This window comes from Diadema setosum, chromosome 20 (genome assembly GCF_964275005.1).
Source record: "Diadema setosum chromosome 20, eeDiaSeto1, whole genome shotgun sequence".
In the NCBI taxonomy this organism is placed as follows: Eukaryota; Metazoa; Echinodermata; class Echinoidea; order Diadematoida; family Diadematidae; genus Diadema; species Diadema setosum.
In genome coordinates, this window is record NC_092704.1 from 3699542 (window position 1) to 3727135 (window position 27594).

General features: G+C 38.8%; 3 protein-coding genes across 3 annotated transcripts in view; 1 reads left to right on the plus strand and 2 right to left on the minus strand.

Annotated features, from left to right (window-relative positions):
* Positions 1 to 1488: 1488 nt before the first annotated feature.
* LOC140244116 (10 kDa heat shock protein, mitochondrial-like) lies at positions 1489 to 7069 on the minus strand. The gene is made up of 4 exons (XM_072323761.1): positions 7000 to 7069; positions 5482 to 5640; positions 3927 to 4016; positions 1489 to 3215 (listed from the first exon to the last, which is right to left on the minus strand). The coding sequence occupies exons 1-4, from the start codon at positions 7000 to 7002 to the stop codon at positions 3159 to 3161; spliced, it is 309 nt and encodes a 102-aa protein (XP_072179862.1). The 5' UTR covers positions 7003 to 7069; the 3' UTR covers positions 1489 to 3158.
* Positions 7070 to 11691: 4622 nt separating this feature from the next.
* Positions 11692 to 21602, plus strand: LOC140243308 (60 kDa heat shock protein, mitochondrial-like). The gene is made up of 10 exons (XM_072322981.1): positions 11692 to 11886; positions 12404 to 12739; positions 13237 to 13426; positions 14080 to 14248; positions 14941 to 15040; positions 15518 to 15625; positions 16734 to 16871; positions 17357 to 17531; positions 18471 to 18649; positions 19212 to 21602. Exons 1-10 carry the CDS (start codon positions 11695 to 11697, stop codon positions 19368 to 19370), a joined length of 1746 nt encoding a protein of 581 aa, XP_072179082.1. The 5' UTR covers positions 11692 to 11694; the 3' UTR covers positions 19371 to 21602.
* An 89-nt stretch (positions 21603 to 21691) lies between these two features.
* Positions 21692 to 27594, minus strand: part of LOC140243262 (splicing factor 3B subunit 1-like) — a 43305-nt gene continuing 37402 nt past the window's right edge. The window contains exons 22-23 of the mRNA XM_072322931.1: positions 26556 to 26772; positions 21692 to 25936 (exon numbers count right to left, since the gene is read on the minus strand). Coding sequence (XP_072179032.1) covers positions 25778 to 25936; positions 26556 to 26772 — 376 coding nt within the window. The 3' untranslated portion in view covers positions 21692 to 25777. The remainder of the gene's footprint in view (positions 25937 to 26555; positions 26773 to 27594) is intronic.

Here is a 27594-nt window from a genome sequence, read left to right on the forward strand (position 1 = left end):
GTAAACGGTGTCAATGTGCCTGATCTTCCTCGTAGGCATGTTGGTACATTAATTTACTTACACACGTTTTGGCTGAACATGACTTTGTTTATTCCAAAGGTCTCCTCCGTCACACGGGCAAAACACACAAAGATAACTCATATCCCTGACTTCAGAACATCATCAAAAGTCACGACATCCCACAAACATACATGTTGACTGAAGATACCACTATAAAATCTGTGTTGGGAAATGCCTGTATGTTAACAAGGCATAATGGCCAGATGTGAAGTGTTTAAATACACCATGCTACATGTGGGTACCATATGGCATGCATATTACATTTTGTGTAAATCAAGTAAAGGCAGCCTTTGGCATTCACAAAATGCGCTTGTGCCTCTGTACCTGGGTTCATCATGGTGCTTAACCTGGCACAATCCAACTCCTTTGTATCCTTCCTTTCCAGTTCGGTTAAAATCTCATTACCGGTTTTGGTTTTTTCTTCTATGGACATGAAAAAGTCACATTTCACTCCTTAAGAGCCACCCTGTAACCTGAGCCTTACCTGTGAGTCTTTATGCATGCCACCAGTACCATTGAAAAAAATAAAAAATGTGAAGAATTTTAAGAATTATTTTATCTTTTTTTTAAAATCTAGTGATTGTGCATGTAAATCTTCAGACAAGAACTCCACAAACTGCACCTTTCAGAAAGAAGGAGAGGAATACAAAACTATTTTGATTTCCATGGTCGAACACCATTTTCAGAGGATATATTATTTACTACATGTACTGTATTAAACGAGAAATGTACATGTGCATTTTAATTTCGCAAATTTCGCAAGAGCCAAGACTCGCAAAATAAAAATGCACATGAAAGTTCTTGTCTTCACCATATGCATCTTGAGTGTTAGAGGCAACTTGCAAAAATTTCATGCTGCGAAAAAGGCTGTTGGCTCCAATTCGCAAAAAAAAAAAAAAAAAAATCATGCTGCGAAAATACAGCTGTATTGTTTTTCAGTATCCACTTATGTTCTCTCTCCCCTCTCTCATGCACACACACACACACAGACACACTTTTTTTTGTTTTTCAGTAATCTTTGATTTCTATTATTTCACATAACAAAACACACACACACACACACACATAACGCTTCTATGGTGGAAACCGCGGACCTGTTTTACCCATAAGAACTTTACCACATAACCAAGGACCCGTGTGTCAGTAGGACTCTTGTCAACCAAGGACTCATTCGCATGTTACCATCCAACCGAGGACTTATTACAATAATGCTAATCGAGGACTTACAAACACATATCCCTACATGCAAAAGCATGCAAAAGCAGACCGTTTGGAATGGTCTGCATACCGAGGATGTCCTCGGTTCTCTGTGTGTCCTCGGTTTAAATGTAAAGTTGGTATGTGTGTCCTCGTTTTACACCATGGGTAAGTGCACACACACACACACACACACACACACACATATTCATTCAATGCAATCACACTCATACTTGCAGTGTGTCTGCATGCAACATGTTAATTTGCCAATACAGGGTGTACTACTATACATTTTTGACGGTCCAGCATTATTCTTGCAGTGTCTTTCACCATTAGTTCCATTCACATGACTTGTGTGATTTATTGACTTCCACAATATCATATTTAGGCAAGTTTTACTGAATGTGAAGAAGTGGTGGGCCAAGTTCGCACCAAGCCTTGAAATTTCTGATTCCATTTCCACTTGAAGGAATCTTAGGCAGAGGACATACAGTATAAACTCTGCTGTTAAACTTTTGAGTGTTTTCTCACACAAATATCCACTTTACTTACATCATATTTATACAATGTATAATGTATATTGTACATATTCACACATTTAATCCCCCCCCCCCCCCATACACACACATCCACACCCAAAGATACACACTGCACACTGTACAAACTGTATTTACGCGTGATCACTTGGATATTCAGGACTTCCCAGGACGTCCCCATGTGGATACTCCAGACTACGGTGAGTTGATTGAACACAAGCACACACACACACACACACACACAAATGCACAAACAATTCTGTCTGTTGTAATTATATCTTCCTCTTTTACAGCAATGTATTGCAAAAAGTCGATCTTCCTCAAACTTTCCAGAGAGCTTTGAAACCTCACCTCATACTTTCATGATGCCTAAAGTGAAACAAAGACAAGAGACAATAATTCCCACACAAAACTTTCATTTCTGTTTTTTCACATGGTAAAATTCACTTTTCATGATCATATACTGTCTCCTTCGCAGAACTTGCATACATGAACAGATTCAAAATACACTTTTATACCCATGCATCAAGTACTTGTACCAAACACCACTCCCAACCACAAATTACATACGGTAGCTGATGTTACAAATATAATACTTGGAGAAATAATGATATTCCGGTACAGTGAGATACTTTCAGTTGTATTCATAGCCATTTACATTGCCATATTACTGGAAGGTGTTATATCACCATTTGCAAGGACTATTAATTAAATCTAGTTGATGGTTGATATTCCTTGTTTACACGACAAAATGCTGTGTGGATGACTTGAAACGGGTCAAACCTAACATCTTTCTGCCATTAGTACAACACGAAGTAAATATCAGCAAGACTGAAGGACATAATACCAGTATGTTTTGGAAACTATCTGTCACTGACATACACAGGTATACAAACAAGGAATGGAGTTTTGCACAATGTCTTACTCTCTTTCTGAACACAAGACAAAGTCCTATAAACTATGCAGGTATTATGTTTAGTTTCACCATTTTGAGTCTTCAATCTGTGACTGAAATTGTACATCCATTCTGTTTGAACATCTGCAAGATACCGACTGAGGTACACTTTGTCTTGAATACAAATTGAAAGTAAACATGAGACATCTGGACTCTACGAAAGAAAGCATTCCCTTTCAAATTTCATACAATCCACATTTGACATTCCAGTGGAAGCGGGTAAAAAAAAAAGATACAAAGAAATGCACATTATGACAATTTCTAGAAAAGTGAGGAACAATCGACAATCTCTATTTACAGGACATTATTCTTCTCCATCCTCAAATAGTTTCATCTCATTTTGCTTCCAAAGTGGGTTGTCGATTTCCCTCCATCTGGCAGAATGTGGACAAAGTTTGGGGAACGCGACATCACTTTTCTTCCTGTAGTACTCCCAAGATGTCACCTTCCCTGAATATGAAGTAATCCTACATGACAAAAGGAAAGTAAACATGCAAACAAAGTGCTGGAGTCATACTGCAAATATGAGTGAAAACTTTTCAAGAATGCTCATGCAATGTCGATCTTTTCTCCTTCAAATACATAGGCCAAGGGTAGCAAAACAGTAAATAGGCTAGATAGAGACTCTCTTGGCTTCTTTTCAAGAAAGTACAGAAGTCTCTGTAACCTCTTGATTGATTTCAAAAGTATGAAATTTTTCAGTGGTTGTCCCATTTCCAACAAATTGAACTGATGTGTTCTAATATCCCTGCTTTTGCTGAATATGCATTTATATTTGGGGCACATTTCACTTTAAGAAACAAAAGTGAGTCTGCATTTCTTCACATGTTTTTCAAACATGCATTTTCAGATTAATTAAAAAAAAAAAATTGCAGCTGATCCATTGCAACAGAACTTGTGCAAATGTGACCATCTTTAATATTGGATATCAGGCACCATGTCTACACAGGATGTGTCAAAATGCTTGTACAATCAGCCCTGAAAAGTACGGATACACAGAAGACAATATGCAAGTTTATAAAATGCAACCAGCATGTTGTATACACACAAGTCTGTGGGGTAAAATCTTGTAAAGGCCTCTCACTTGATGAATCACTACTTAAGGAGTACACACTATACTTCATGAACCACAGACAGTGCAATGTAACACTACAGAGGTTCTTACATACTTCACTCACCTTCTCCTCAAATGAAACCTTAGTTCCCCCAAACTCGGGTAGGAGGACTTTGTCTCCAACCTCAACAGCAACCTTGTGTACAACACCAGCCTGAAATGGAGATAAAAAAACATAAAGCAAAAAACAAAGTCACAGTGAGATATCACTGACATTGTATTCAAAATATACAGGCCACCTTGAATAGGTCAAATTTATTTGGACTGAAGAAATAGCTTCCACTTAGAGAAAATTCTACTTATGTGTACAACAGATTAAAATCAGTAGAATACAAAGAGAAGAGGACTTGAAAAGACCCATCGGAAATTATTTGACTTACACGAGGTCGACTGTAACAACATGTGACTAAATTGAAGACAATTTATCATTAAGAAGAGTTAACCCTCAGAAAATTTATTTGAATGAAAGTAGAGAAATACCATGCACAGATGAACAATAGTTCTTGAAAGAGTCAAAAGTCATTTGAACATCTAAGATGTATCTGACACTGGGCAGGATAAGCACGTAAGTAGCCCCTATGTCATTACCAGCAAAAAACAACAAAGTCTATGAATCAAACTGTACTCCTTCACAAAAAGGTTGTTTATTACAACTGTAAAGTCCCAGAAACACTGTTTATTTTCTCCTTGAAATTCTTGCATGAATAATCAGCAAAGCTGGTCAAGGTGCATCAATTTTGAACCAGCTGAAATGGCTTACTTGTTTCTCTTCCCTCTCCTCAAGTTGATTTCTGTATATTTCATTTTCTTTTTTCCGATCTACTCCAAGAGAAGCACATTTTATGATCAGAGGACATCATGTAAAAAATCAAAATAAAAAACATCTGAAAAAGTATCTTTCAAATTTTTCTCTTTATTCTACTGCTGTTGCAGCAGCAATGAACAATACACAAACAATGAGCAACATGGAACACCTTGGAAGATGAAAACAACTTGCTCAGGATTCAACTTAAAGGACAAGTCCACCTTCATAGACATGTGGATTGAGTGAATGCAGCAATATTAGTAGAACACATCAGTAAGAGTTTGAGGAAAATTGGACAACCCGTTCAAAAGTTATGACATTTTGAAGTTTCTGCTGGGTCGCTGCTGGATGAGAAGACTACTATAGCTTGTGATGTCACATGTGTACAACGACATAAAGAAATCATAAAGAAAATTTAGCATATTTTCACTTTTCTCGCATAATAAAAGAACACTTGACTTGCCTCTTTCAGAAGGCAGGGGGAATAATATTTCCCTTAACATACATCAGTGACAGGTTGAGGAAATATGCACTTTTTTCAAAAAATCAAATTTTGTGAAATTCTCTTTATATTTTCCTAATATCATTGTACGCATGTGACATCATACACTATAGTAGTCTTTTCATCCAGCAGTGACTGCACAGATAGTTTAAAAATTCATAACTTTTGAACGGATTGTCCGATTTTCCTCAAACTTTCACCGATGTGTTCTAAAAATATTTCTGCATTCACCTAATCCATATGTACAATGTATGTGAGGGTGAACTTGTCCTTTAAAGTAGAAATGAGTCATATAATAGAATGTCTACTCACTGAATCTCTTGCTCCAGCTCCAACTGCAACCACCATGGCCTGGTTGACCTTCTGCTGGGATTTCTCAGGAATTAAGACACCCCCTTTTGTCCTGGTCTCTGGGACAAATCTTTCCACCAGGATGCGGTCAAACAAGGGCCTGAATCTCCTGAATGCAGCCTACAGAGACAAAATGAATGCTCAGGAATATAGTAAAACATGCTCAAGTCAACTTCACATTTTCTGTCAAAAAAACCCAACAATTCAATTTACACGTTTCAGAGTCACACTTGTCACACGCACGCGGAGCAGGTGGCACGGCCGGTGACACAGTATGAATTAGTACACCCACCAAGGATATAATCTACCATTTTAGTACCAAGTTGGACAGAAAAATTCGTTTGTTCCAAGAAGTTTTGTAGTTAACATTTTTTTTTCTACTTTTGACGGTTCTAACTTTAATAGCTCTGCTCTGCTCCTCCATCCGTGAAGCCAGACATAAACTTACAATGTATACTAGGATTCCTAAGTTCAAGTTTCAAGTTTCAAGTTTATTCATCTTTCTTCCTTCGTTACAATATAATAAACATTGAATGTGTCAATTAACAAGAGAATAACAAGCATACAAATGTAATAGAATACACTGGTTAAAGAAAAGCAGAAAAAAAGAAGAAAGATGAGGAGACTAGACCCTAACAAAGCAGAGCTTGTGAAATTAGGGGTCCACATAATTAAAATGAGTATTAAACAACTAATCAAATACAAGAGTTTCTAAAAACAAAAACAAAAACAAAAAAACTATATAACTATAACAAGCAAGGGGGTATAAATTTAGATAGAGAAAAAAAAACACTATTTACGAAAGCAGATTGAAAAGGGACATAACATAATTTATAAAACAAACACAAAGATAGAGAAAAAAGAAAGACGGAACAAAAGCAAGTAAATGAATGATGTAATTCACAAATCAACAAGGGGGGGGGGGAATCCGCAATTCTCTAAACAAAGGTTTAATGCAGCAACAAAATAATGAACTGTTTAGAATACCATACTATGCGGATTATACTTCAAAAAGGCAACACAGCAATTTAGAGTGAACATAGCACTGCATGCACTGCATGCACTGAGCACGAGGCGAGGAGCCACGGTCTCCGCGGAACATATCCTGACAATAAATATTTTACAGACTGACATTTCGGAATCTAGACTAACATTAACCCAACCCTGGCCCCGGGGCGCTGTAACCACTACACGCGTTGGGGTCGCGGCCTCGCAGGTGGTGCGGTTACACGAATTGGCAATTGCTATGTGAAACGTCAGAATGCGAATGCCTAGTCCAGACCTACAATACGGTAAAATCAGTAGAAGGGACTATTATGATCACGCAACGCGTGATCCCACGGATCGGATCCGGCGCAGACCTCTAACAAAAGTTAGCATAATCTCATCGATATTAATTACCTATCACCTTCGTGTTTATCAAATACAATTTTTGGCAAAATTGGCTCAAGAAGATTGTTTCAGTAATCTGTACATTACCATTCTGGGTATGAAAAAGGTAGTGTTTTCAACCGCTCTGTCCCAATACTGCGATGCACGTGAGGCGAGAGACGGGCACGGTGAAAATTTAGTATAGATCGATCTACAATAAAACAGCACATGTAACGACGAGCACGTACGCGAGCGTCAGCGTACCTTTCGCCCCTCCCCCTTTTTCTTCTTCCGCCGGTAGCGCTAGCGCTAGCCTTCATGTTCTGAACCCAAGAAAGGTTCCACGCTCAGTGACGGAAGCTGTATGAATATGTAACGATACATTTTCCCCAGGCACACAGGCCAGTCTATATTTTATTACTTTTTTTTTTCATCTGGTTTACCCATGGAGCTACCTTTAGACGAGCACTTGTGCTACGTATCATTTATCTTTTTTTAATTATGAGAGAATGTTGTAATCATGGGATGACGTGAAATGATGATTATTCTAGTTTAGCAGCCGTGTCATGATGAGGCAGACTTATGCATATGTATTTTTTACGTATGGGCATATGGCATCTAAGCATCGCACCAAATCACAGTTTGTATTAGTATGGGGGAAGTCGGTCGTTTGTTTGTTTGTTTGTTTGTTTGTTCATTTTCCATCTGTGAAGATGGCTGGATGTCGTAGAGCCGTTCGAACTATAGAGGAGAAATATCAACATGAATTTCACAGTCAGTTCAAGACATCTGATCCTTTATTCGACAATGACATGATTCAATAGATATGCTTATGCAGCCGTCATTTCTAGACGTGTAATCCTTTTCCACTATTACATCAGCCCTCCGAGTTCTGTGCCTATACAAATTCACCTTACCCACCCCACCCCCCCCCCCCAAAAAAAAATCATCAAAGCCGAAAATTCCAGAAGGCTATTGAATCGATCATGAAAGTACGATCGAAGGGGTCCGGAGACGGTAGAGTGTTGAACATTGTTATTGTTATTGTCGGTGTTGTTCTTTGATCTGAAATGAAGCCATCGGTATGGTCTAAACAGGGAGTTAGGTTAAAGGGACTACACAGTACTGGTTGAGGTGAGGATTCAGGTTTATAATTTTTTTTTTTTTTTTTTTTTTTTTAGATAATGAGAAACCTCTTATGAAATATGAATTAAAGAGAATGCAATTTTTAAGAAGGATTCGAAGTTTATTTGATGAAAATTGGCCTTGAAATGGCTGAGATATATAAAAAAAATCCTTAAAAAAAGGTTGACAGGCCACGACTTTTATGAGGATCTCGATTGTTTTTTCATTGTTTTTAGATATCTCAGTCATTTCAAAACCGATTTTCATCAAATAAACTTTTGACTCCCCTTAGAATTGTATGCTCTTACATAGAGTGGTTTCTAAATGTCTCGCAAAACGTTACAAGCTGAATCCTCACCTCAACCAGTACTGTATAGTCCCTTTAAGTACTTGGTTTCACCTACTCAGTATCTGATTTCTGGTCTTATCATAAATGTTTATTTCTTTTTTTCCTCAGGCGTTTTGTTGAAGTTCCTGATTAGTTACCAATAACATCATTAGACATTCTATGAACAAATCCCGGTGGAGACCATGGTCATTCACCTCCATGAGGTTTTCTTTTCTTTGATTTTTTTTTAATGCAAGCTTCTTCTCTTTTTTTTTCTTCCTTTTTTTTTATAGATAGATCCGAGTTAACCTCTCTCCACGTCTTGCATGGGTACAATGATAAGATGTTTGAGATATTTTATTACTGCTTATGACTTCTCAAAAACAAGAACAACTTCATGAAGTGCAACAAGTTAATCCGATTTTCTTAACGTGGTTTCCATAAAAATTCTCCCAGGGGTGGTATAGTTTTAGTTGAGATAGGACTTCAGGTTGACTTTTCTTTGCAAAGAAAACTCTTATGAAATAGGAAAGACCATACAGTCTATGAGGAATTCAAAGTTTATCTGATGAAAATTGGTTTTTAAATGGCCGAGATATCCAAGCAAATTGATAAGGTGGGACATACCACTTTTTATTAGAATTGCTTTGTTTTACTCTGTTTTTCGAAATCTCAGCCATTTCAAAACCGATTTTCCTCAAGGATAGTATGAATTCCTATTCAAATGGCATGCTCTTTAGCATTTCATATTCAAAAGTGGTTTCTAACTATCTCACAAAAAGTTAAAAGCTGAATCCTTATCTCAACAAATACTATCCCATCTCTTTCAAGGGATGGGTCAACTTTGGTTGCGATGGGGCTTTAGCTAGGTTTCCAATTTTTGAGTGTGAGATAATTAGATGCCACTTTTGGAACATGAAAGAGCAGGTCCGTCGGAATAGGCGGATCAGAATGAAAGTTGTACGGATTCAGTTAATTGCATGCATGTGGTCTGGCCGTGAAACCTTAGGGTTCAAAGTACTAGAGGGATTGATCCATTTGGTGCATGCAGGGGATGGGGACAGAACTTGGAGCCTATAACATTAGTTATGTGCGAAGAGGCGGAGCAACCGAGCGCGGGAAGGGTGTGGCGGGGTGGGGGGGGGGGGGGTGTATCCCCCTCCAACATGAGGGAGATTTTGTACCTTTAGAATTGAAATTATAATGCATACTTTTGGTACACGTTCTTGTGGACTAGGGGGAATTTTGTTAATCCCTAAAATGTACTAAGCATATTCTCTTCTTTTCTCTGCATACTCATTTCCACCCCTCCCCCATCTCTCAGTTTTCTCTCTCCTTCTCGTCTCTTTTCTTCTCTCTCTGTCTGCCTGTCTCTCTCTTTTAGACTGGAAAGTGGTACGGTCAAGGTTAGTTGATGAAAATTGGTTTTAGGCAATGTATCATCTCTTTTATTAATGTGCTTGTAACTATTTCGATTATTTCGCTCGAGTACGAGTAATCGATTCTTCTAAAAATTTAAAGTCCTCGCCATTATGCAACATTTTGTGCGTAACGTTGCATATTCCTTACACGATACATGCCCCGCACGCGCGAACACGTGGTGAACAATAGCACGTGAGTGGCCTCGCCACTAAAATGCATGCCTTGCTGACCGCACCGATACTACACGAGAACATTCAGCCAGCCCCATCCAGCAGCGAGCGCAGCGCAACCCGTCCGCAGACGAGAAAAAAGATTTAGCGGTGCCTAAAAAGTTACAAACTCGACTGGTGAAGACAGTGGTCCTAATAGATATAACCCCCTGTTCTCGACCTATTCTACTTGAAAGCATCCACTGAACTTGTAAGTAAGATTTTTGCATTTACTAGATTGCATGTAGCCACGTTTTGATCACGGCACTTCGCTCGAGTGCATGGCATGGCAAGTAAGCGTGGCTTACTTACTATCCTTATACCTTGTGGTGTGTGTGTGTTGCACTGTATACTACTAGTAGTACAAAGTGTATAGTAGTAAGCGTGCCAGTGACAGTGTACTAGAGGGTCGCACGTGTGCACCATAGCACCAACAAGGTAAGCAGCCGTTGTGTGTAGTACTGTAGGCCATACATGAATTTCTCAATAACTGACTTTTTTCAGTTTGCTACAATAATATGTGCATTGATTTTTAGCTCGCGCGGCTGCATTATAGTAGTAGGATATATAAGACAGCTAACTGAAAGGACAAGTTCACCTTCATAGACATGTGGGTTTAGTGAATGCAGCAATATTAGTAGAACACATCAATCAGTGAGAGGAAAATTGGACAATCCGTTCAAAAGTTATGAATTTTTGAAGTTTCTGCTGAGTTACCACTGGATGAGAAGACTGCTATGGCTTGTGATGTCACATGAGTACAACGATATAGAGAAAGAATAAAGAAAATTCAACATATTTCCATTTTTCTTGCATAACGAAAGAAAACACTCGTACTCGACTTCTCTCTTTCAGAAGGCAGGGGGAATAACAAGTTGAAGAAATGTGAACTTTATTCAAAAAGTAAAGTTTTGTGAAATTCTCTTTTTATTTTCCTTATATCGTTGTACACATGTGACATCCTGCACTGTAACGTTAGTAGTCTTCTCATCCAGCAGTAACTGCACAGATACTTCAAAAATTCATAACTTTTGAACAGATTGTCCCATTTTCCTCAAACTTTCACTGATGTGTTCTAATATTGCTGCATTCTCTCAATCCTTATGTATATGAAGGTGGACTTGTCCTTTAAGTTCTAGATTTTGCAAGCACCATTATAACTTGAGCCACGATCGTCTCGGAAGAAGAGTGAGGATGTTTATTTGAGGGACAATTTCACATTAAGGACAAGGTAATAAACTTATTGATGCTTTCCAGCAAATGAACTGTTTTCGTTCAAATTTTCAGCAATTATGTTTAAATACCCATGGTAATTTAAGCTATTTAGTATATTCTGATTTTGGTGCAATTTAATAGGTTTAGTGGCATTCAATTTCAAGACGTTTCCATGGATACAAAACTAAAGTACATTCCAGTATCGGATGGCACCATTTTTGTATCAAGGTGGATATTCTCATTCTCATGTTATGCTTGGATTGCACCAAACTAGACCTAGGTGGTCTACATCAAAATTATATTTCCAAAGATGGAGGTCTCTATCAAATTCAAATCACTTGTGTAAAACTGAACCACACCAGATTATCATGACTTGTTGATAACTTTGTGATAGAATCTTAAGTTTTGTGACATATACTTGAAGACTGGAGCTAGATCTAATTTATTTATGTGACAAGACTGTCCCTACACCAGCCATCCTCTTTTTTTCTCTAGATTTCAAGCATGTACAGAATATCCAGCGTTGTTCGTCCACTCGTTTCGAGGGCCCTCACTCCCACAACGAATCGAGTGCTGTGTCCACATCTTGCCAGGAGCTATGCGAAGGACATCAAATTTGGAGCGGAGGCTCGTGGCCTAATGCTCAAGGGTGTAGATCTCCTCACAGATGCTGTAGCAGTCACAATGGGACCAAAGGTATGTCATTCCAGATTTCACCTGCTCAAAATCACAGAATTGGAAAACTTTACATGGCCTTTCCATCTGAAGTTCTCTCATATTGAATATGTTCCTTTGATAACCTTCTTGCAATGGTGGTTTATGTGACTGGGGCATTTAGTCTGAGAATATCATAACGGGGGGTGGGATGCTTCATTATAGCTGTTCTTAAAGTTACCAACGACTTAAAAATGACTGGAACACGTTCTAATGTGCCATACTTATCTAATTTTCAATAATTCAGCACAAGAACTGATCACCAGTCATTCTTAAAGTCATTCATAACTTTAAGAACAGCTTTATGAACACCCCTGGTTGAATTTATTAGTTAACTGCTCAGGAGAAACTTTCTGCTGAAGGTAAATGTATCTTTTGTGTTTCTACTTCTGGTTCTTGGGATGAGGATTTTATTAACTTGTGAGCTTCAGATGATATAAATGACAAGTCTCTGATTTTTCAATCGTGTGTGCATGTTTTACTGGTATCAAATTTGCAGGGACGGAATGTAATCATCGAACAGAGTTGGGGTGGTCCCAAGATCACAAAGGACGGTGTCACAGTTGCCAAAGCGATAGAACTGAAGGACAAGTGGCAGAACGTCGGTGCAAAGCTGGTCCAGGACGTCGCCAACAACACAAACGAAGAGGCAGGCGATGGCACGACGACCGCCACGGTCCTTGCCCGCGCCATCGCCAAGGAGGGCTTCGATAACATCAGCCGGGGGGCAAACCCGACAGAGATCAGGAGAGGCATCATGAATGCTGTTGAAGTCGTGGTGGAAGAACTGAAAAGACAGTCAAAGCCAGTAACGACACCAGAAGAAATTGCACAGGTATTCAAAAATGCTCTATCATCACAAGGCAAACTATTGTAAATGTAAGCTATTCTTTGATTAACTGGTCCGATACTTGATACTGTGTCTGCAATCTCTGCAACATCTCTACAGGTAGTATCTGTGGACACTTCCTCACAGCAGTTTACTGTCTGAGAGTTACATTTTTTTTTTCCAGATTACATAAAAAAGCAACAAAATGATAAGAAACAAGAAAGTACAGTAAGGCAATTCATACACTCTTTCAGTGCAGCATTTCATTCTGTTAGGTGTGAAGAAAGTTTTGCAAATGACAGAAATATAAAAAGTGTGCTTCATGGGTATGGTGTGTGAGCAAATGGGAAAAATAAGTAGATAAATAACACATGTATTAGTTATGATAATGGACTAGACTAGCACTAAATCTTCCTTCAGGACCCTGTATTGACATCAAGTGATGAGTAACTGATCATTTGAAAGAGACTGATTGATCAAGAGGGGGTTGTTTTCTGTTCTAGGTTGCCACAATATCAGCCAATGGAGACCAAAGCATCGGAAATTTGATCTCGAAAGCGATGAAAACTGTTGGCCGCAACGGCGTCATCACTGTCAAGGATGGAAAGACGCTCAACGATGAGTTGGAGGTCATCGAAGGGTTAAAGTTCGACAGGGGTTACATCTCTCCATATTTCATCAACACTGCAAAAGGTATCTTCTGTGTTTTGTGGTTTTATAATGAATGACACTTTAAATAAACGATATAGTTGTCAAGAAATTATACCTTTTAAAAGCAAACATTCAATAGATTTCATGTAAGTTTACTCTCTGAAAATCTCATTTGTATCCAGTGCTATTCAAACATACTGGGTAAATTATGATTTAGTATGGAATGTGTTTTGCTGGGTCATTATTCCAAAAGTTCTCAGAGGTTATATGCTTGTATTGGCCTCAGCAAAATCTGCTCTTGTTGTTTGCATTTAATGAACTCTGCTGATCTTTCAGAAATTTATTTCTTGTCATCATTCCATCTGTCATTTTCATCACATTTGCCTTGATTTTTATCCAGTGTTGCTTGGTCTCTGTCTGTCTCTATCAAACTCTATTTGTCTGTCTGTCCTTCTGTACAGAGACTCTTGTTTAATTACTTGATATATGAAATACATTGTTGTTTTCCACCATTCTCTCTATCTCCCTGTCTGTATGTCTGTTTGTCTGTCTGTCTATATCTATCTCTGTTACTATTTGTAGCGAGCTGTCTGCTCAGCTCTCTCAGTTCTTGCTGATGTAGTATGCCGCCTTCTAATCAGATTTGAACTTGTTGAATGCATTCACTCATGATCTTCTCTCTCTCTGTCCACCAGGCCAGAAGGTGGAATTTCAGGACGCCCTCTTACTCTTGAGTGAGAAGAAAATCTCCAGCATCCAGTCCATAGTCCCTGCCCTGGAGCTGGCCAATGCGCAGCGTCGCCCTCTGGTCATCGTGGCAGAAGACGTTGATGGGGAGGCCCTCAGCACTCTGGTGCTTAACAGGTGACTTTTTTTTTTCCATCTTTTGTTCTTTGTTTTAGGGGAACTTTATGAAAGGCAATTTTACATACTACCCCTTTTTTACCTGGATGCTATGCTGTTGAAATTCTTCATGTTTTCATTCAGTTAAATTTGAAGGTAGTATGAGGTAGCAAACCGACATATTTGCACTTCCCCTAAGCATAACTTGTGCTCTTTAACAGGTGGAAACTAAAGCATACTTTTGATATCCTGTTATTGTATTTGAAGAAGCACTGACAATTCCTTTTGATGACAGAGTCTGGCTGATGACATCATGGGCATGAATTGATTCGTGAGATACTCCCACAACAAAATAGCACTTGTCGTTTGTAGTATAAATGAGTATAGACCAGATCTTTTAATGACTGATGCTCCCTGACAATTTTTCCACAGAATTGTATTTTGTCAGAGTGTCAGTATAAACCTACCTTGTATGACTTGACAAGGTAGGGACACCATGTCTAGTATCACTGTTGTATTGTAAGCCTAGCAGTTTGATGCTAGTTACATGTGTTTGACTGACTGTAGAACAGATGCGTAATGTGCAAGATATAAAGCATTGATCTGGTGTAGCTTTCCATTGTGAAACACATCACACAGATTTGCTAATTAAGTGTGAGAAGTACCAGTTGACAAGCATGTTCCTATTTTTGGTTACTCTGATGGTAACACAGGTTGAAGGTCGGTCTACAGGTTGCTGCAGTCAAGGCCCCAGGATTTGGTGACAACCGAAAGAACCAGCTGCATGACATGGCCATTGCCACTGGAGGCATTGTAAGTTTGTGTTCCAGGAACAGAGCGTAGTTTCTGTATTGTAAAGTAGAGTAATAGAAGATGACATTCACTTGTGTAATGATTTGGAATCGGTCTTTCACTCATTGGAAGATGTGTGAATATCTTGGAGCTGAAAGTGCAATGTGGCCTTCAGTTTCATTTGCTTTAAATAATGGCTTGGATAGTAATGTCCTAAAAGTTTGATAAATTGAAACTAGGTGTGTCTGGAATCCCTCTCAAATTGGGATGGTAATTTTTTCTTCTTTTTTTTTTTTGCCTTTGTTTGAAAGTGGAAGACATTTTATGTATTTCAATGACTAAAATCAAGGTTTATTTGTATGAATTTTACTGTGTCTCGCTAGTATATCCGAGCTACAATTCAATCTTTTCAAGCAATGTGGGATAGAGATATTTCTGCTCTTTACTTATATACTGTGAAATACTAAGTTCTTTCTTGTTTGTTTACATACACTCAAGGTGTTTGGGGAGGAGGGAATGGATGTCAAGATTGAAGATGTTCAGATTCAGGACCTTGGTCAAGTTGGCGAGATTTCCATCACAAAGGATGACACGCTCATCTTAAAGGTAAGCTCATCTTTCTAACACGAGAACCACACCTTCCCAAACGATGCCTCCTCAAAAGTATGTGTGATGCATCATACACTGGGATGCCTGATTTGTCTGTCCATCCCAGATCTTATTTCTTCCTCCCTTTCCCAGTTTTGCAAATGATGACATGATATTATGGTGCAATATCATGACTGAATTACTTTGTTGAAGATTGTGTAATTTAGTACCAAGGACATTTGATTTTGAAGTCCTCTCACCTGAGTATATTTATGCAAATTTTGTAAAAATAAGAAAGCTGTGATTGAAAAAATAAATAAAAACTGTAAAGGCCAAAATTGAAAGTAACTGCTAATAATTGAGGGAGAAGTATGTCAGGTGATTTGAATGTGTCAGAGAATTGAGAATAATTTTCATTATTGATAGCTATTGATAGACTAATTAATGAAACATTGCTATCACAAAAAGAAGTGTTCGAGTAGCTGTCAAGGAAATGTTACAAGAACATCAAGTTGACTCTGAACAGTCCTCGATATCGGCAATATCAAATGTTGTACAACCCAAGTATAGAGGTAGATTGATGATGAAGTATTTGGTTGATTAATTAAAAACTTTTTGAAGAGAGCAAGTACCAGATTCAAAGTTAAAAGTACTGGCTATATGCTATCAATGGTCAAAATGAATCCAACATTTTTACACAATTTTCTTTTTCACATCTCTCACATCTTTGGGAGGAAAAAGGTGCCAACTATTTCTTGAAAGTTTTGTACACTAACCATAACTTGATTTTTTTTTATTTTTTATTTTTTGAATTTCCGAGTCTGTGAAAGTGACTTTTTTTTAGGGGGGGGGGGGGGGGGGAGGAGGGGGAGGGAATTTGTTCAGTTGGGGTTGAATCCCTCTGGTATTTTCTGACGCTGCTGCCAGGGAATCTCATTATAAACAGGACCTAAATACCACAAGTACCTTTTTATATCAGGTTTTTAAGTGTATCGGTGTATGAAAAAGAAAAGAGAGCTGCAAAATCGCCTTGCTATAAGATGGTTATGTTGTATCAGACTTCTCTATGCCGATGTTCAACTGTTCTGTGTTCATTGTTTTCATGATGATCGTATTTGAATTGCAGGGTAAGGGTAAGCAAGAAGACATTGAGAGGAGGACGGATGAAATCAAGGAGCAGATTGAGCACACAAACTCCGAGTATGAGAAGGAGAAGCTGAATGAACGTCTTGCCAAGCTGTCTGATGGTGTGGCTCTCCTCAAGGTCAGGGGTCAATCCTTGCTGTAACGTTGCAGTCTTTGCATGATTAGTCCACTGAGATGAAAGTTCAGTTTCCAGGGCTCTTTAGTTTGTACCAAATTCCCAATCAGCTTCAATGATTTATGTAGAGGCTATTTGCTGTTGAAGGGGAAATTTTTATGTAAGTAAATTATCACACCTAGCTGGGTAAGATGAATTTCGAATGTTTTGTAATTCTGCAGAATCTAAAGATAAACTAGTCACACATAAATATATCAAGTAAAATCATTTTTGCTCTTTAATTGTCACGCTGATTTCATGTCTTGCGAAATGGTAAAAAAAATTCCACTTTAAAAGTATATAAATCATGGGAAGAAACCCATTCTTTTTATTGTTCCTTTTTTACTTGTCAAACAATTGATTTTAGTATACTATTGAGGGAAGAAAACCTTTAGTTAATGTTGTAAGTGGAGATGCTAATTGCTTTGTTTTCTTCATTATTGTCCCAGGTCGGAGGTTCCAGTGATGTGGAGGTGAATGAGAAGAAGGATCGCGTCAATGACGCCCTGAACGCCACACGGGCAGCGGTGGAGGAGGGCATCGTGCCGGGAGGTGGCACCGCCCTCATCAGGTGCCTCCCCGCCCTGGATGGAATCAAGGCTGACAATGGTGATCAGAAGATTGGTAAGACTCGGTTTTCTCCTCACTTGTTACCATTGAGTACAAATCATGCGATTGGTAGATCAGTGTCTGTTGTTCAAATGGGAAATACATGTAGTTTGCCTTTATGATTGAGATTAGAAGATATTTGAAGTCTTAATTGCTGAGGATCTGGTATTTGTCAACTGCATGAAACGTGCTGTTGTGAAGATGATGCGTTGTACATTTATTCACATATCGTCGCTGGGGTGACAAGACCTTGTATCTCAAATTTTGGTGAAAATGACTTTTTTGGATTAATGGTCAGATAATCGGTTAAGTGATGTCCTATCCAAATCCTAACTGTCAAACATGAAGCCACCATGGCATGTCAAAGGAAATGCTATCCCATTCGTTATAGTGCTTTGGCCGCCATGTTTTTTGGCTCTCCTGAACATTGACATTTTGTAGATATGAGGTCTTGTCGCCCCAGTGACAATATATATTTTATTTTATATGATATTCTTTATTTTGATTTTATTCTACATCAGGTGCATCTTCACATATGGTTGCAGGAATAGAGCAGGGGCTGTAATATCTCATAAAAGCTGAAAATTGTTACATGCTTACAGTAAAACCAGAGACATTTACAGCATAAAACTGTTGAGAATTTGAGCCAACGGCCTTTTTGGGGGCAAGAAAGTTTCACAAATTGCCAGCATTCAAAAATAACAAGTGTACTACATGAAATAATTGTACTAGTTATACAGGGATTTGTTGAATCTTTTTTTTTTTTTCAAATCTTGGATTCCTAGGGAAATTTGCAGAAGTTTCTGCATGTGAACATTTCTGGTTTTCCAGTACGTTTGTGTAACACTGCCATTTTCTTGACCACATAAACAGGATTCTGACAGAGGATGGCCCTAGAATGTTTTTATGGTTATTACATAAATGTGTCTCTCTGATCACATTCAATTTTCTCAGGCATTGAAATTGTCAAGAGGGCACTCCGGATCCCGTGCCAGACGATTGCCAACAATGCTGGCGTCGAGGGCTCACTGATTGTTGAGAAGGTGATCGGCGCTTCAGACGAGATTGGCTACAATGCAATGGAGGGAGAGTTCGTCAATATGGTCAAGTCAGGAATTATCGACCCCACAAAGGTACACATTAGCCACGGTCACACTGCATAAAACTACGCATAGTTTGCTTCCCTATAACTCCCAGAAGTTTGAGCAGGTGGTCACACTGCAGACAAAACTATGCATTGTTTTGGTGGTATTAAACTACCTGACGTGTCGGTCTCTAAGAGGAAAAAATTCACAACAGAAGAATGCACAATGTGCATTAACAACATGAACGAATCTATTATCATGTCACAAACTTTTTGAAGTTTTAGCTGCATGCGGTCAGACGAAGCAAAGCTGTGCGTACTTTCACGAGAAAGTTGATTTACTCTTTTGGCCACAACTTTTTTATGAATGTACAAGAGAAAGTTTTCAAACGTTACTAGACTTAACAACTTGGTATTGACTTTGCCTATTTCATCAACTTACACCATGACACTAGAGTAAGTGGTTTATCACACACTGTAAGTACTCATGCAGCCTTAATTGTTCTTCGTTCAAAGAAGCCTCGCTTTTCTCCCTTTTTATCCCCTTTTTGTCCTTTTGTATGTATTTTTCTTTGTTTTCATCCCTCTTTTTTCCTCTCTCCTTTGCATAGGTTGTAAGGACTGCCCTCGTTGATGCATCGGGTGTGGCATCACTACTCTCAACGGCGGAAACGGTCATCACAGAGATCCCTAAGGAGGAGAAAGAGATGCCGATGGGTGGTGGTATGGGCGGTATGGGAGGGATGGGGGGAATGGGGGGCATGATGTGAAAATAGCCCCGCCCTAGCTCATCCTCACTATGGGGCATGGCCAGGTCACTATAGATAGGGATTTTTTTTTTTCCCCTCGGTTTCTATCTCTTTTTTGTTTCGAGACCATATATAAATATTGAATGTAAGATACTTGAATTGAGAGCTGAGGAGGTGTTGGGTATATCACTGCTGTATGACAAGCTGACGTGAACTGTGATATTTGTGAAGCAAAGCACCTAAATCATTATGTGAATGGCTGCAGCCTGAGCTGCTATTCAGCTTTCAGTATTGGTGCATTCATGATACTGTATTGTCATGGCCCACATGAAATTGGATTTTGTTAACTGTCACAGCCCAAATGGCTGCATATTAGCACTGCATTGACAAATTGACTAAATATATGTGAATCAATTGTGAAACAGGCTTTTTGACTGGAAGGATCCACATGTGGTATTCTGTGAATTTGCACAGAAAACGACTCGTAAGAAATGGTTATAATCTCTCAGGCAGTGGGTGTAAAGTATCTTGGGTTTTATAACATGCTTGATGGTTATCATGTGTCATTGTGCAAGCAATCCTGAAGAAATTGTAGCCAGTTTGAGAATCTGTCCCCATCGACACTTGTACTAGTTTAGGGAAGACAATCTTACATATCGTCGCTGGGGTGACGAGACATCGTATCTCAAAAATGTCAAAATTTTTTTTTTTTTAGCTTAATGGTCAAATAATGGGTCAAGTGATGTCTTGGCCAAATTCTATCTGTCTTACTCCAAAAATGAAGCCACCATGACTTGTCAAAGAGAAGGCTTTCCCATTCACTATAGTGCTTTGGCCGCCATGTTTTTTCGCTCTCCTGAACATTTGACAATTTTGAGATACGAGGTTTTGTCACCCCAGCGACGATATGTAGAATGGAAGTAGCAGCATTGTACCTGAATTGTACCCCTTTCCTCTTAATCATGTTGGATTGTTTCCTTTTTCTCTCTCTCGAGATCTATGTCCATCCCCTCTTCAATTCTGTTCCATGATTGTATGGAAAAACTTTGCTGACAAGTTGTGAAGATCACTATTTTAGGCGGCTCTACCCATATGACATGAAGCGCCTAAGCAAGTCATTTTCATGTTATGCATATGTGACCCGCTACAACAAAAGGATCCGAAAGTCGCTGACGGGTGAGCCAAGCATGGCCCAGAAAAATGCTATTTTCAGGCCTTTCCTTTGATCATTTAGCTTCGAAATTTCGGCAGATGATAGAAGATACATTAGACTACAAAATTATGTTAAAAACAGAGATCTGAACATTTTGACAGATTTTGGTGATCTGACTTCAAACTCGATTTTCTCGGCTCACCCGTCAGCGACTTTAGGATCCTTTTATTGTAGCGGGTCACATATGCACTAAATTTGGGGGTGGCAAGTACTGATTGCGCTTTCTCTCTGCTCTGATCACTGGGTTATGCTTTCTCTCTGCTCTGATCACTGGGTTATGCCCAGAGAACAATGGCAACTTGCCAGGTCTTTCATCAGCGCCAAGTTCTCCAACAATTGACCCAAAGACTGGGTAATCTGCAGAAGAATCTTCAACCTTATAGAGAAATTGCAGGAGAGTGCGCTGTGTTTTGTGAGCCTGGAGTATGGGTTATCATTTTGCAAGTTTGTTAGTCTGATGGCTAGCAATCATGATAGTATCCATGCCTCGTGTAGACTAGATTTCATGACTTTAAATGGAATGATTATTTGAGTTTTGAAGCGTAATGTTCTCAGTTACCAGGATCATTACATCAATACCTTTCCGTGAGAAGTGCCAGGTGTTCAAAAGAAAATATGAAAACATGCACACTCCCCATTTGTGTTTTAAAGTGCGAGAATTGTGATCGCTTTAGATATGTGAGAAATTTCCTTTTACTGCTTTTTACTTCTTTTGTATGACATTGTGTCCTATGGTTTTATGAACCTCATTTTTTGTTACCTGAAATGTATTTGATGGGGTTATTACATCTGTGTGAATGTATCCAAAGCCAGCGAGTACTCACTCGTAATGTTGGGATGTTTTCTTTTCTAGTCAAGTGACGATAAACCCATGTGTTGCTGATGTCAATTAATGATGAAGATTATGTGTATAAGATTTTATACTATGAGAACTGACAGGATTGTGATAGCATTGACAGTGTACTACAGGTATTGCTCGTGTATTCCAGTATTGTGGAGAGATTTCTTGTAATAAAAAATAGAATGACCAATTTCAACAACATGCATTGAATAAAGGGCTGATTTTGTGTCAACGTTCTCACTTCACTTTGTCATCACAATAAAAAGATACACACTCTTTTTTGAGAATATATACAGGCATTTATTTTTCATCCAAACATTGTCAATTTACATAAAGATCTACTGTGAATGGCAACGAAGAAATAGATTTAGCTGTGGAGACAATAATGTGTACAGTGCACTCCCGTTATAACAAACACAGTTATAACGAAATTGCAGTTACAACGAAGTTAAAATTCAGGCTGCAATGTTACCCACTCTGTTTCTTATTGTTTATTTGTTAACGGTTATAACGACACGGGAAAAAAAAAACCCTGACGTAACGAAAGAAAACTGCCAGTCCCGAGGACTTGGGTATAACGGGAGTCCACTGTACATATGTATAAGTTTTTTTCAAGTGCTCACCTTTAATATCTGTGACGAAGCTACTTGAAAGATACATCTTTTTCTTCAAAATACTGTGTAAAGAAAGATTGCTGGACTTTCTTTAAACCACTTTTCTATGAAACAACCAGAAAACATGACTACAATTATCCAAAGTTCTGGTCACACCAGGGCAACATAACATGGAAAACATCTATTCCACTTTTGGCGGTGGGGAGGGGAAGAGGGAGGGAGGGGACGGGTACCAAAATTCTAGCTCGGGGTGTAATCATCAAGTTTGCATATTCTCCTCGCAACTGATAAGATACAAGGATGTATTTCTCAGTTGTCTACATTGAGTGCTAGAAACAAACTGGATGAGAGAGGCAGGTCAGATCAGTTCATGCTGCAGTAGCAAATCTCAAGAAGTCCATGCTTGCAATAGCCAGAGCTGGACATCGGCTAGAGCTGGACATCAGCCATGGGCCTGCGGCCACTAGACATTGATGTCAGGTCACCAAATTTCATAAAATGTTACCTTTTGGTGGCATGATCTGGCAGCTTATATTCAAAATGAAATTTTCTTTTCATTTATTAAAATTTCCTTTTAATTCAGGTGACTACATTTCTTTTTCAGGCAACCAAAGTTTCTAAGTCAAAAATTTCAGCAGCCTGAATGGGCAACCAGAGAAAAATGTAAGGGTCAAGCCCTGCAATAGCTCTATTCAAGCACATTAATTTGTACACAGAGATGCAGAATCAACCCCATGGAAGAAAGGGGTCAGGTTGAATGCAATGGGACTAGGACAGGTACAATGTAGCAGGTAATTGACTTCCAAGAAAACTTAATACATAATACAAATCAATGTACATGTGTCACTAGTACCACTAGTGCAAAGGGTAAAATCTGGTCTTGTTCAGCTTTAACTTGGATGCATACTTACCTTGAACTGAATTCTCAGAGAGTGAATGCTTCCACTTTTTTTTCTCTTTTTTGTTAACAGTGGAAAAGTTTATGCCGTAAAGGAAAATCATCATACTTATAATCTTCATTTACATGCAATCAATATCCTGCATCTTCACAATACACAAGAAGCATATACGTGTATAAATAAGTAAATCTGTACACTCGAGTAGCATGTTCAAAGAAATAGGTTGGGTTCTTTTTTTTTTCACAAATCAACAAGAATCTGACACATCTACTCGTAACCCAAACCTAACATTTTGCTGAAGATGCCGACGGCTGCCGATATAGAAACCATGGCAACAAGGAGATACAGTGAAACAAAACTTTTCAGGAAACTATCTCGCAGAAGAACACTGCCAAAAGTATGTTCCAGCATCCTAACCACCCTCGGGATCAGATTACAATTAGAGTAAACAGCTTCAGCTTCCCATCCAAATGCCTCTGACTGTCATGAAGACTATTTGCCTACTTAAAATGACATGGGGTGTTGCCAAGTTGCTGGCATGCATTTTGATGTGAGACAATGAACTAGGTGTGGACAGTGACAGCCAACCCATATGAACATTAACTCTTGGAAACCAAGCTAAAATATTGAAGTCTGTCTTGCCATCATTCTTTTAACATTTGGTATGTCACTACGAAAGGGAAAGGACAACAAGAAATCAATGTTTTCCCTCTCCAAACTTTCTTCTCCCACAGGTGGAACAAGTACTGCTGCAAACATAAAATCACATCCTGGTAGGTCACAAGCATCTAGAAATTTATTGCAATATTTCATAAGGGACCAAACCACTTGAAATACCTTTGAGAGACAAACAATTCAAAACATCATTCAAGTATACAGTAAGGCAAACCCAACCTTTTCTTTAGAAAACATAGAGGTACATAAGTGGAATGGGAAACAAAAGTAGCAAAGAGGGTATCCTGTGTATATCATATCACAAAATTGTTGGTACTGTACAGTAAGGTGAGAGAGTAACGCAAGCTAAGTTGTGATGTAGAGAGATGATACTTTGTCTTCAGCATGGGACCAACAAAACAAATTCGCAAACTTTCTTGTCACACAATATCACTGGTCTTTTCTTCTTCTTTTTTTTTCATATCATAACACAGTGGAAAATGTACACACAATCTTCAGGCCTAATGTAGTTGTACCCATATAAATTCCATCGATCACAGTATATAAGATATAAGCCATCAAGCAAACCTGTTGTGATCCGCTACATAGATGGGTCATGCAGTGGAATAGGCATTGCAGTGTACTTCATGCAATTGAAAGCTATCTGTATAAAGCTAAACAGTTTCCAAGGCCTTTTTAGAAGTACAGAAGTGTTTACACAGATCAAAGATGCACGACTTGGAAATCTCACATATGTACAGTGCTTCACACACACACAGAAAATTGTTTAGCCTAGCATTAATTTAAAAATAATAATAACTAACCTAAGCTAAACTTCTAGTGAATGAGTTGAAATCTGAACATAGTGATCAACCAGGAGAATGTTTGATCAACCAACCTAAATAATTTGGGTAATACATCATAACATTTTCAATCCATTTTATTTTCACAATGGGAGAAGCTGTGTTCCTGGCACTGCAGACTGGACATCAACTTGGGCCACACATGCAACACAGAAAATGACACAATACTGCCAAAAATTTATTGTAAGCACAACACCTTCAAAGCAAGCACAATCAGCTGAGAGTGACCCACTGTCCACTAAACACTGGGGTCAGCTGGTCATTGGACCTGACACAAAAGGGACATGCTTTGCCGAGTCCTCCTTTGAGCATGGCAGTGGAGCTACAGAATTAACACTTCGGTATATTGTCCACAGAACAGCCCACCCCTTCTCTCTTTCTCCCCCTCCCCTTCCCCAACTCTAAAACCAAATGAACAAAACTGAAAACTGAGTGAAGCACAACCAAGACTAAAGACAAAGTGAACTGCCTGCAATGCTTTCTATCAGTATGCCACTTTTCCAATCTTCCCCCAGTGGGAGGTGATTTTCTGTACCATCACACAAAGTATCTTGCATCTTAATGTCTGTGTGGTATTGCCTTTTCTGCAGCCTGGTTTATACTACAGAAGGTCTAACCATATAGGCCGTTTCACTCATTACAACCTCTTAATACCATACATGCTCAATACCATGGCATACGTTACAATCCTTGCTACGAAGTTGTACAAAACATTAACAACTTGTGAAGATGGAAATATACGATATTCAACAGCAAAGAACTCCGGAGTTTGGATGTCAATTATTTACATATAGGAGAAATGAATGAAAGCAGATCAATGTAAAATGAGGGTGATTTGAAAATAAAAGTCATGTTACAGGTAAAGCAAACGCTTGACCTTGCTGCATCATGATAAGAAAAGATAGAGATTCTCTCTGTATACACTGCCATCTAAAGCCGACAAATTATGTATTATGTCTACTACAGAACAAGGCTTCTCACAAAATGCGCTCATGTGTCTATTTTCACCGAAGTCACAGAATGAACACAATATCACATTGTACAAGGTTGAGGACACAAACTGCCACCCACTATGTGTGAGTGCACAGATCATGTTAGACTCAAATTTGCATCGGAATCAAATGAGTCATGAAGTGTCGGGTTTGTGGGTTGGATTCTCGCAGGACATGAAGACAAGATCTGATAAATGATGGATACCACCTTCTTGAGACGAGTGGCTCAGACCTGGCCCTCCGAATCTTCAAATCCACTGTTGCTGTTCTGCACAATGCACTGAATGTCTTTTAGAGTATATGTCCATGAGTTTGTCGAGTGTGATGTGTTGCCATGCGGTGCACAGTGCCATCACAGTACGTAATCCAGCTCATAGCGCAGATACTGGTTCTTCTCGTCATTGGGCACCCTAGGGAATCCAGCCACCAGTGAATCTTGTGCCCCAATGTACAGCGTGTTGTAGATCCTCCAGTATGTGTCACGAACCTTGCGGGCTGGATGGAATAGACCCTACAGTTGTGGGGACACAATGTACAGAAACGTTTTCAAAACATATACCTGATATGATTATGTGACATGCAAGAGGTTATCATATCATCAATACATGGAACCTGAAACGCTTACTACAATTTATTAAAAAGCCGTCATCTAGAATACTATTTTTACAGAACACAAATAATATGAGGAATTAGGGGATATCCATAATTGCACAAATTCCTGTAATCTTGTATTTCATTACTTATTTATTTTTGTAATTGTTCATTTATCTAACATGACTCTCAATACCAAAATTGAGGCAATCTTAGGACTGTCACTTTTTATCTATTTTACCTTATTTTGACTTACTTACAACTGGGGCTAAGGGAGCAGAATGGTGGTGGTAGATACTGATTGAGCAAATCAATCAAGCCTGACTAAACTGCCATGTCTAAAGTGAGGTTAACATTACCAGTGGCCTTTGGTTAACCCCACGTGAAGGGATAACGTCTAACACATTGCTACATGTCAACAAAGGTATGGCCAAAGTCATACATCATCCAAACACATTCTCAGATTTCTGGCAGGACATTTCAACAGCGCCCAGACAGGAGGGGAAGAGAGCCTACAGAGTGAGAATGAATGAGCTCACCTGTAGAGTGTACTGTAGCATCTTGATGGAGCCCACACCGACCCTCAAGCCTTCGATTGCCTCCATCACAGCCTGGATGACGTGGGGCGATGTCTCAAACACGTTCGGCCACACAAAGTTCAGCAGGTGGATCAGGGCATCCTCGCAGCCAAAGCCAAACACGCCCAGCGCCATGTGCTTGATGGCTGCACAAGCTGTCTGTCGATGAACCAGATCCCTGAATGACGGAAAGCAATTTCATAGATAAAATGTTTATTTTTATTTCATTTTTTATCACATATCACATATCACATCTCTCATATTACTGCAGCAGAATTCCAAATCAGACATGACAACCTTGTAAAAAGCATTGAAGTCTTCTGGGGCTGAAAGGACATTTTTTTTTTTTTTTTGTAGAAAAACAGTTGTTTTTCTACCTTTCCTTTAATAAACATATTTAGTACTGTAAAAGTGAAAATTTTCGCGCATTTCACGCAACCTGAAGTAGGTGCGAAAATAAAAGCACGCGAATATTTTTGTTCGCCATATGTTCCAGTAGTTGACGTCTTGATTCTGTGGAATTAAAAACACGCGAAACTCTTCTTACCTCGTCAATCGCGAAAAATTAGTCACACGAAAATATCCACTTTTATAGTAATATAAATTGCAAAAACACATTTTCTATAAAGCCTGCATTTTTGGCAAAAAATAGTACAAAATTATGCAAGAGAGTATCAGCTGGCATCTCTGCTATTTCTCAGTGTATAGATATTATCACCTTTTTTCATCATTTTAAAATTCTTTTTTTCCATGCCAATGTGGGTATCACACCACAGCAGTGGGCATCTTGTTTGAATGATAGGATTGGGTATTCTGATCGTGGAGCTATAAACTTGTTCGAGTATCACATTTCAGTCCTTGCTTGTTTCTTCAGTTCTTTTCTGGTTATTCTTATTTCGAGGTGGGGGGAGGGTTGCCTCTTTAGTCTTGCATAAAATCTAAATATACTTGATATTTCAGTTTATCAGATAATGTCCCCTGACTGGGACTAACAGTGAAG

Bases quoted from the DNA above. Each gene is read 5' to 3' on its own strand.
- LOC140244116 (XM_072323761.1), bottom strand. The intron at 4,017-5,481 runs GTGAGTAGACAT...TCTCCATTTCAG, and splicing joins GAGCTGGAGCAAGAGATTCA to GCTGGTGTTGTACACAAGGT. The intron at 3,216-3,926 runs GTGAGTGAAGTA...TTTGTCATGTAG, and splicing joins AGGTTTCATTTGAGGAGAAG to GATTACTTCATATTCAGGGA.
- LOC140243308 (XM_072322981.1), top strand. From the start codon at position 11,695: ATGTACAGAATATCCAGCGTTGTTCGTCCACTCGTTTCGAGGGCCCTC. The intron at 14,249-14,940 runs GTGACTTTTTTT...ATGGTAACACAG, and splicing joins AGCACTCTGGTGCTTAACAG to GTTGAAGGTCGGTCTACAGG. The intron at 15,626-16,733 runs GTAAGCTCATCT...TTTGAATTGCAG, and splicing joins ATGACACGCTCATCTTAAAG to GGTAAGGGTAAGCAAGAAGA.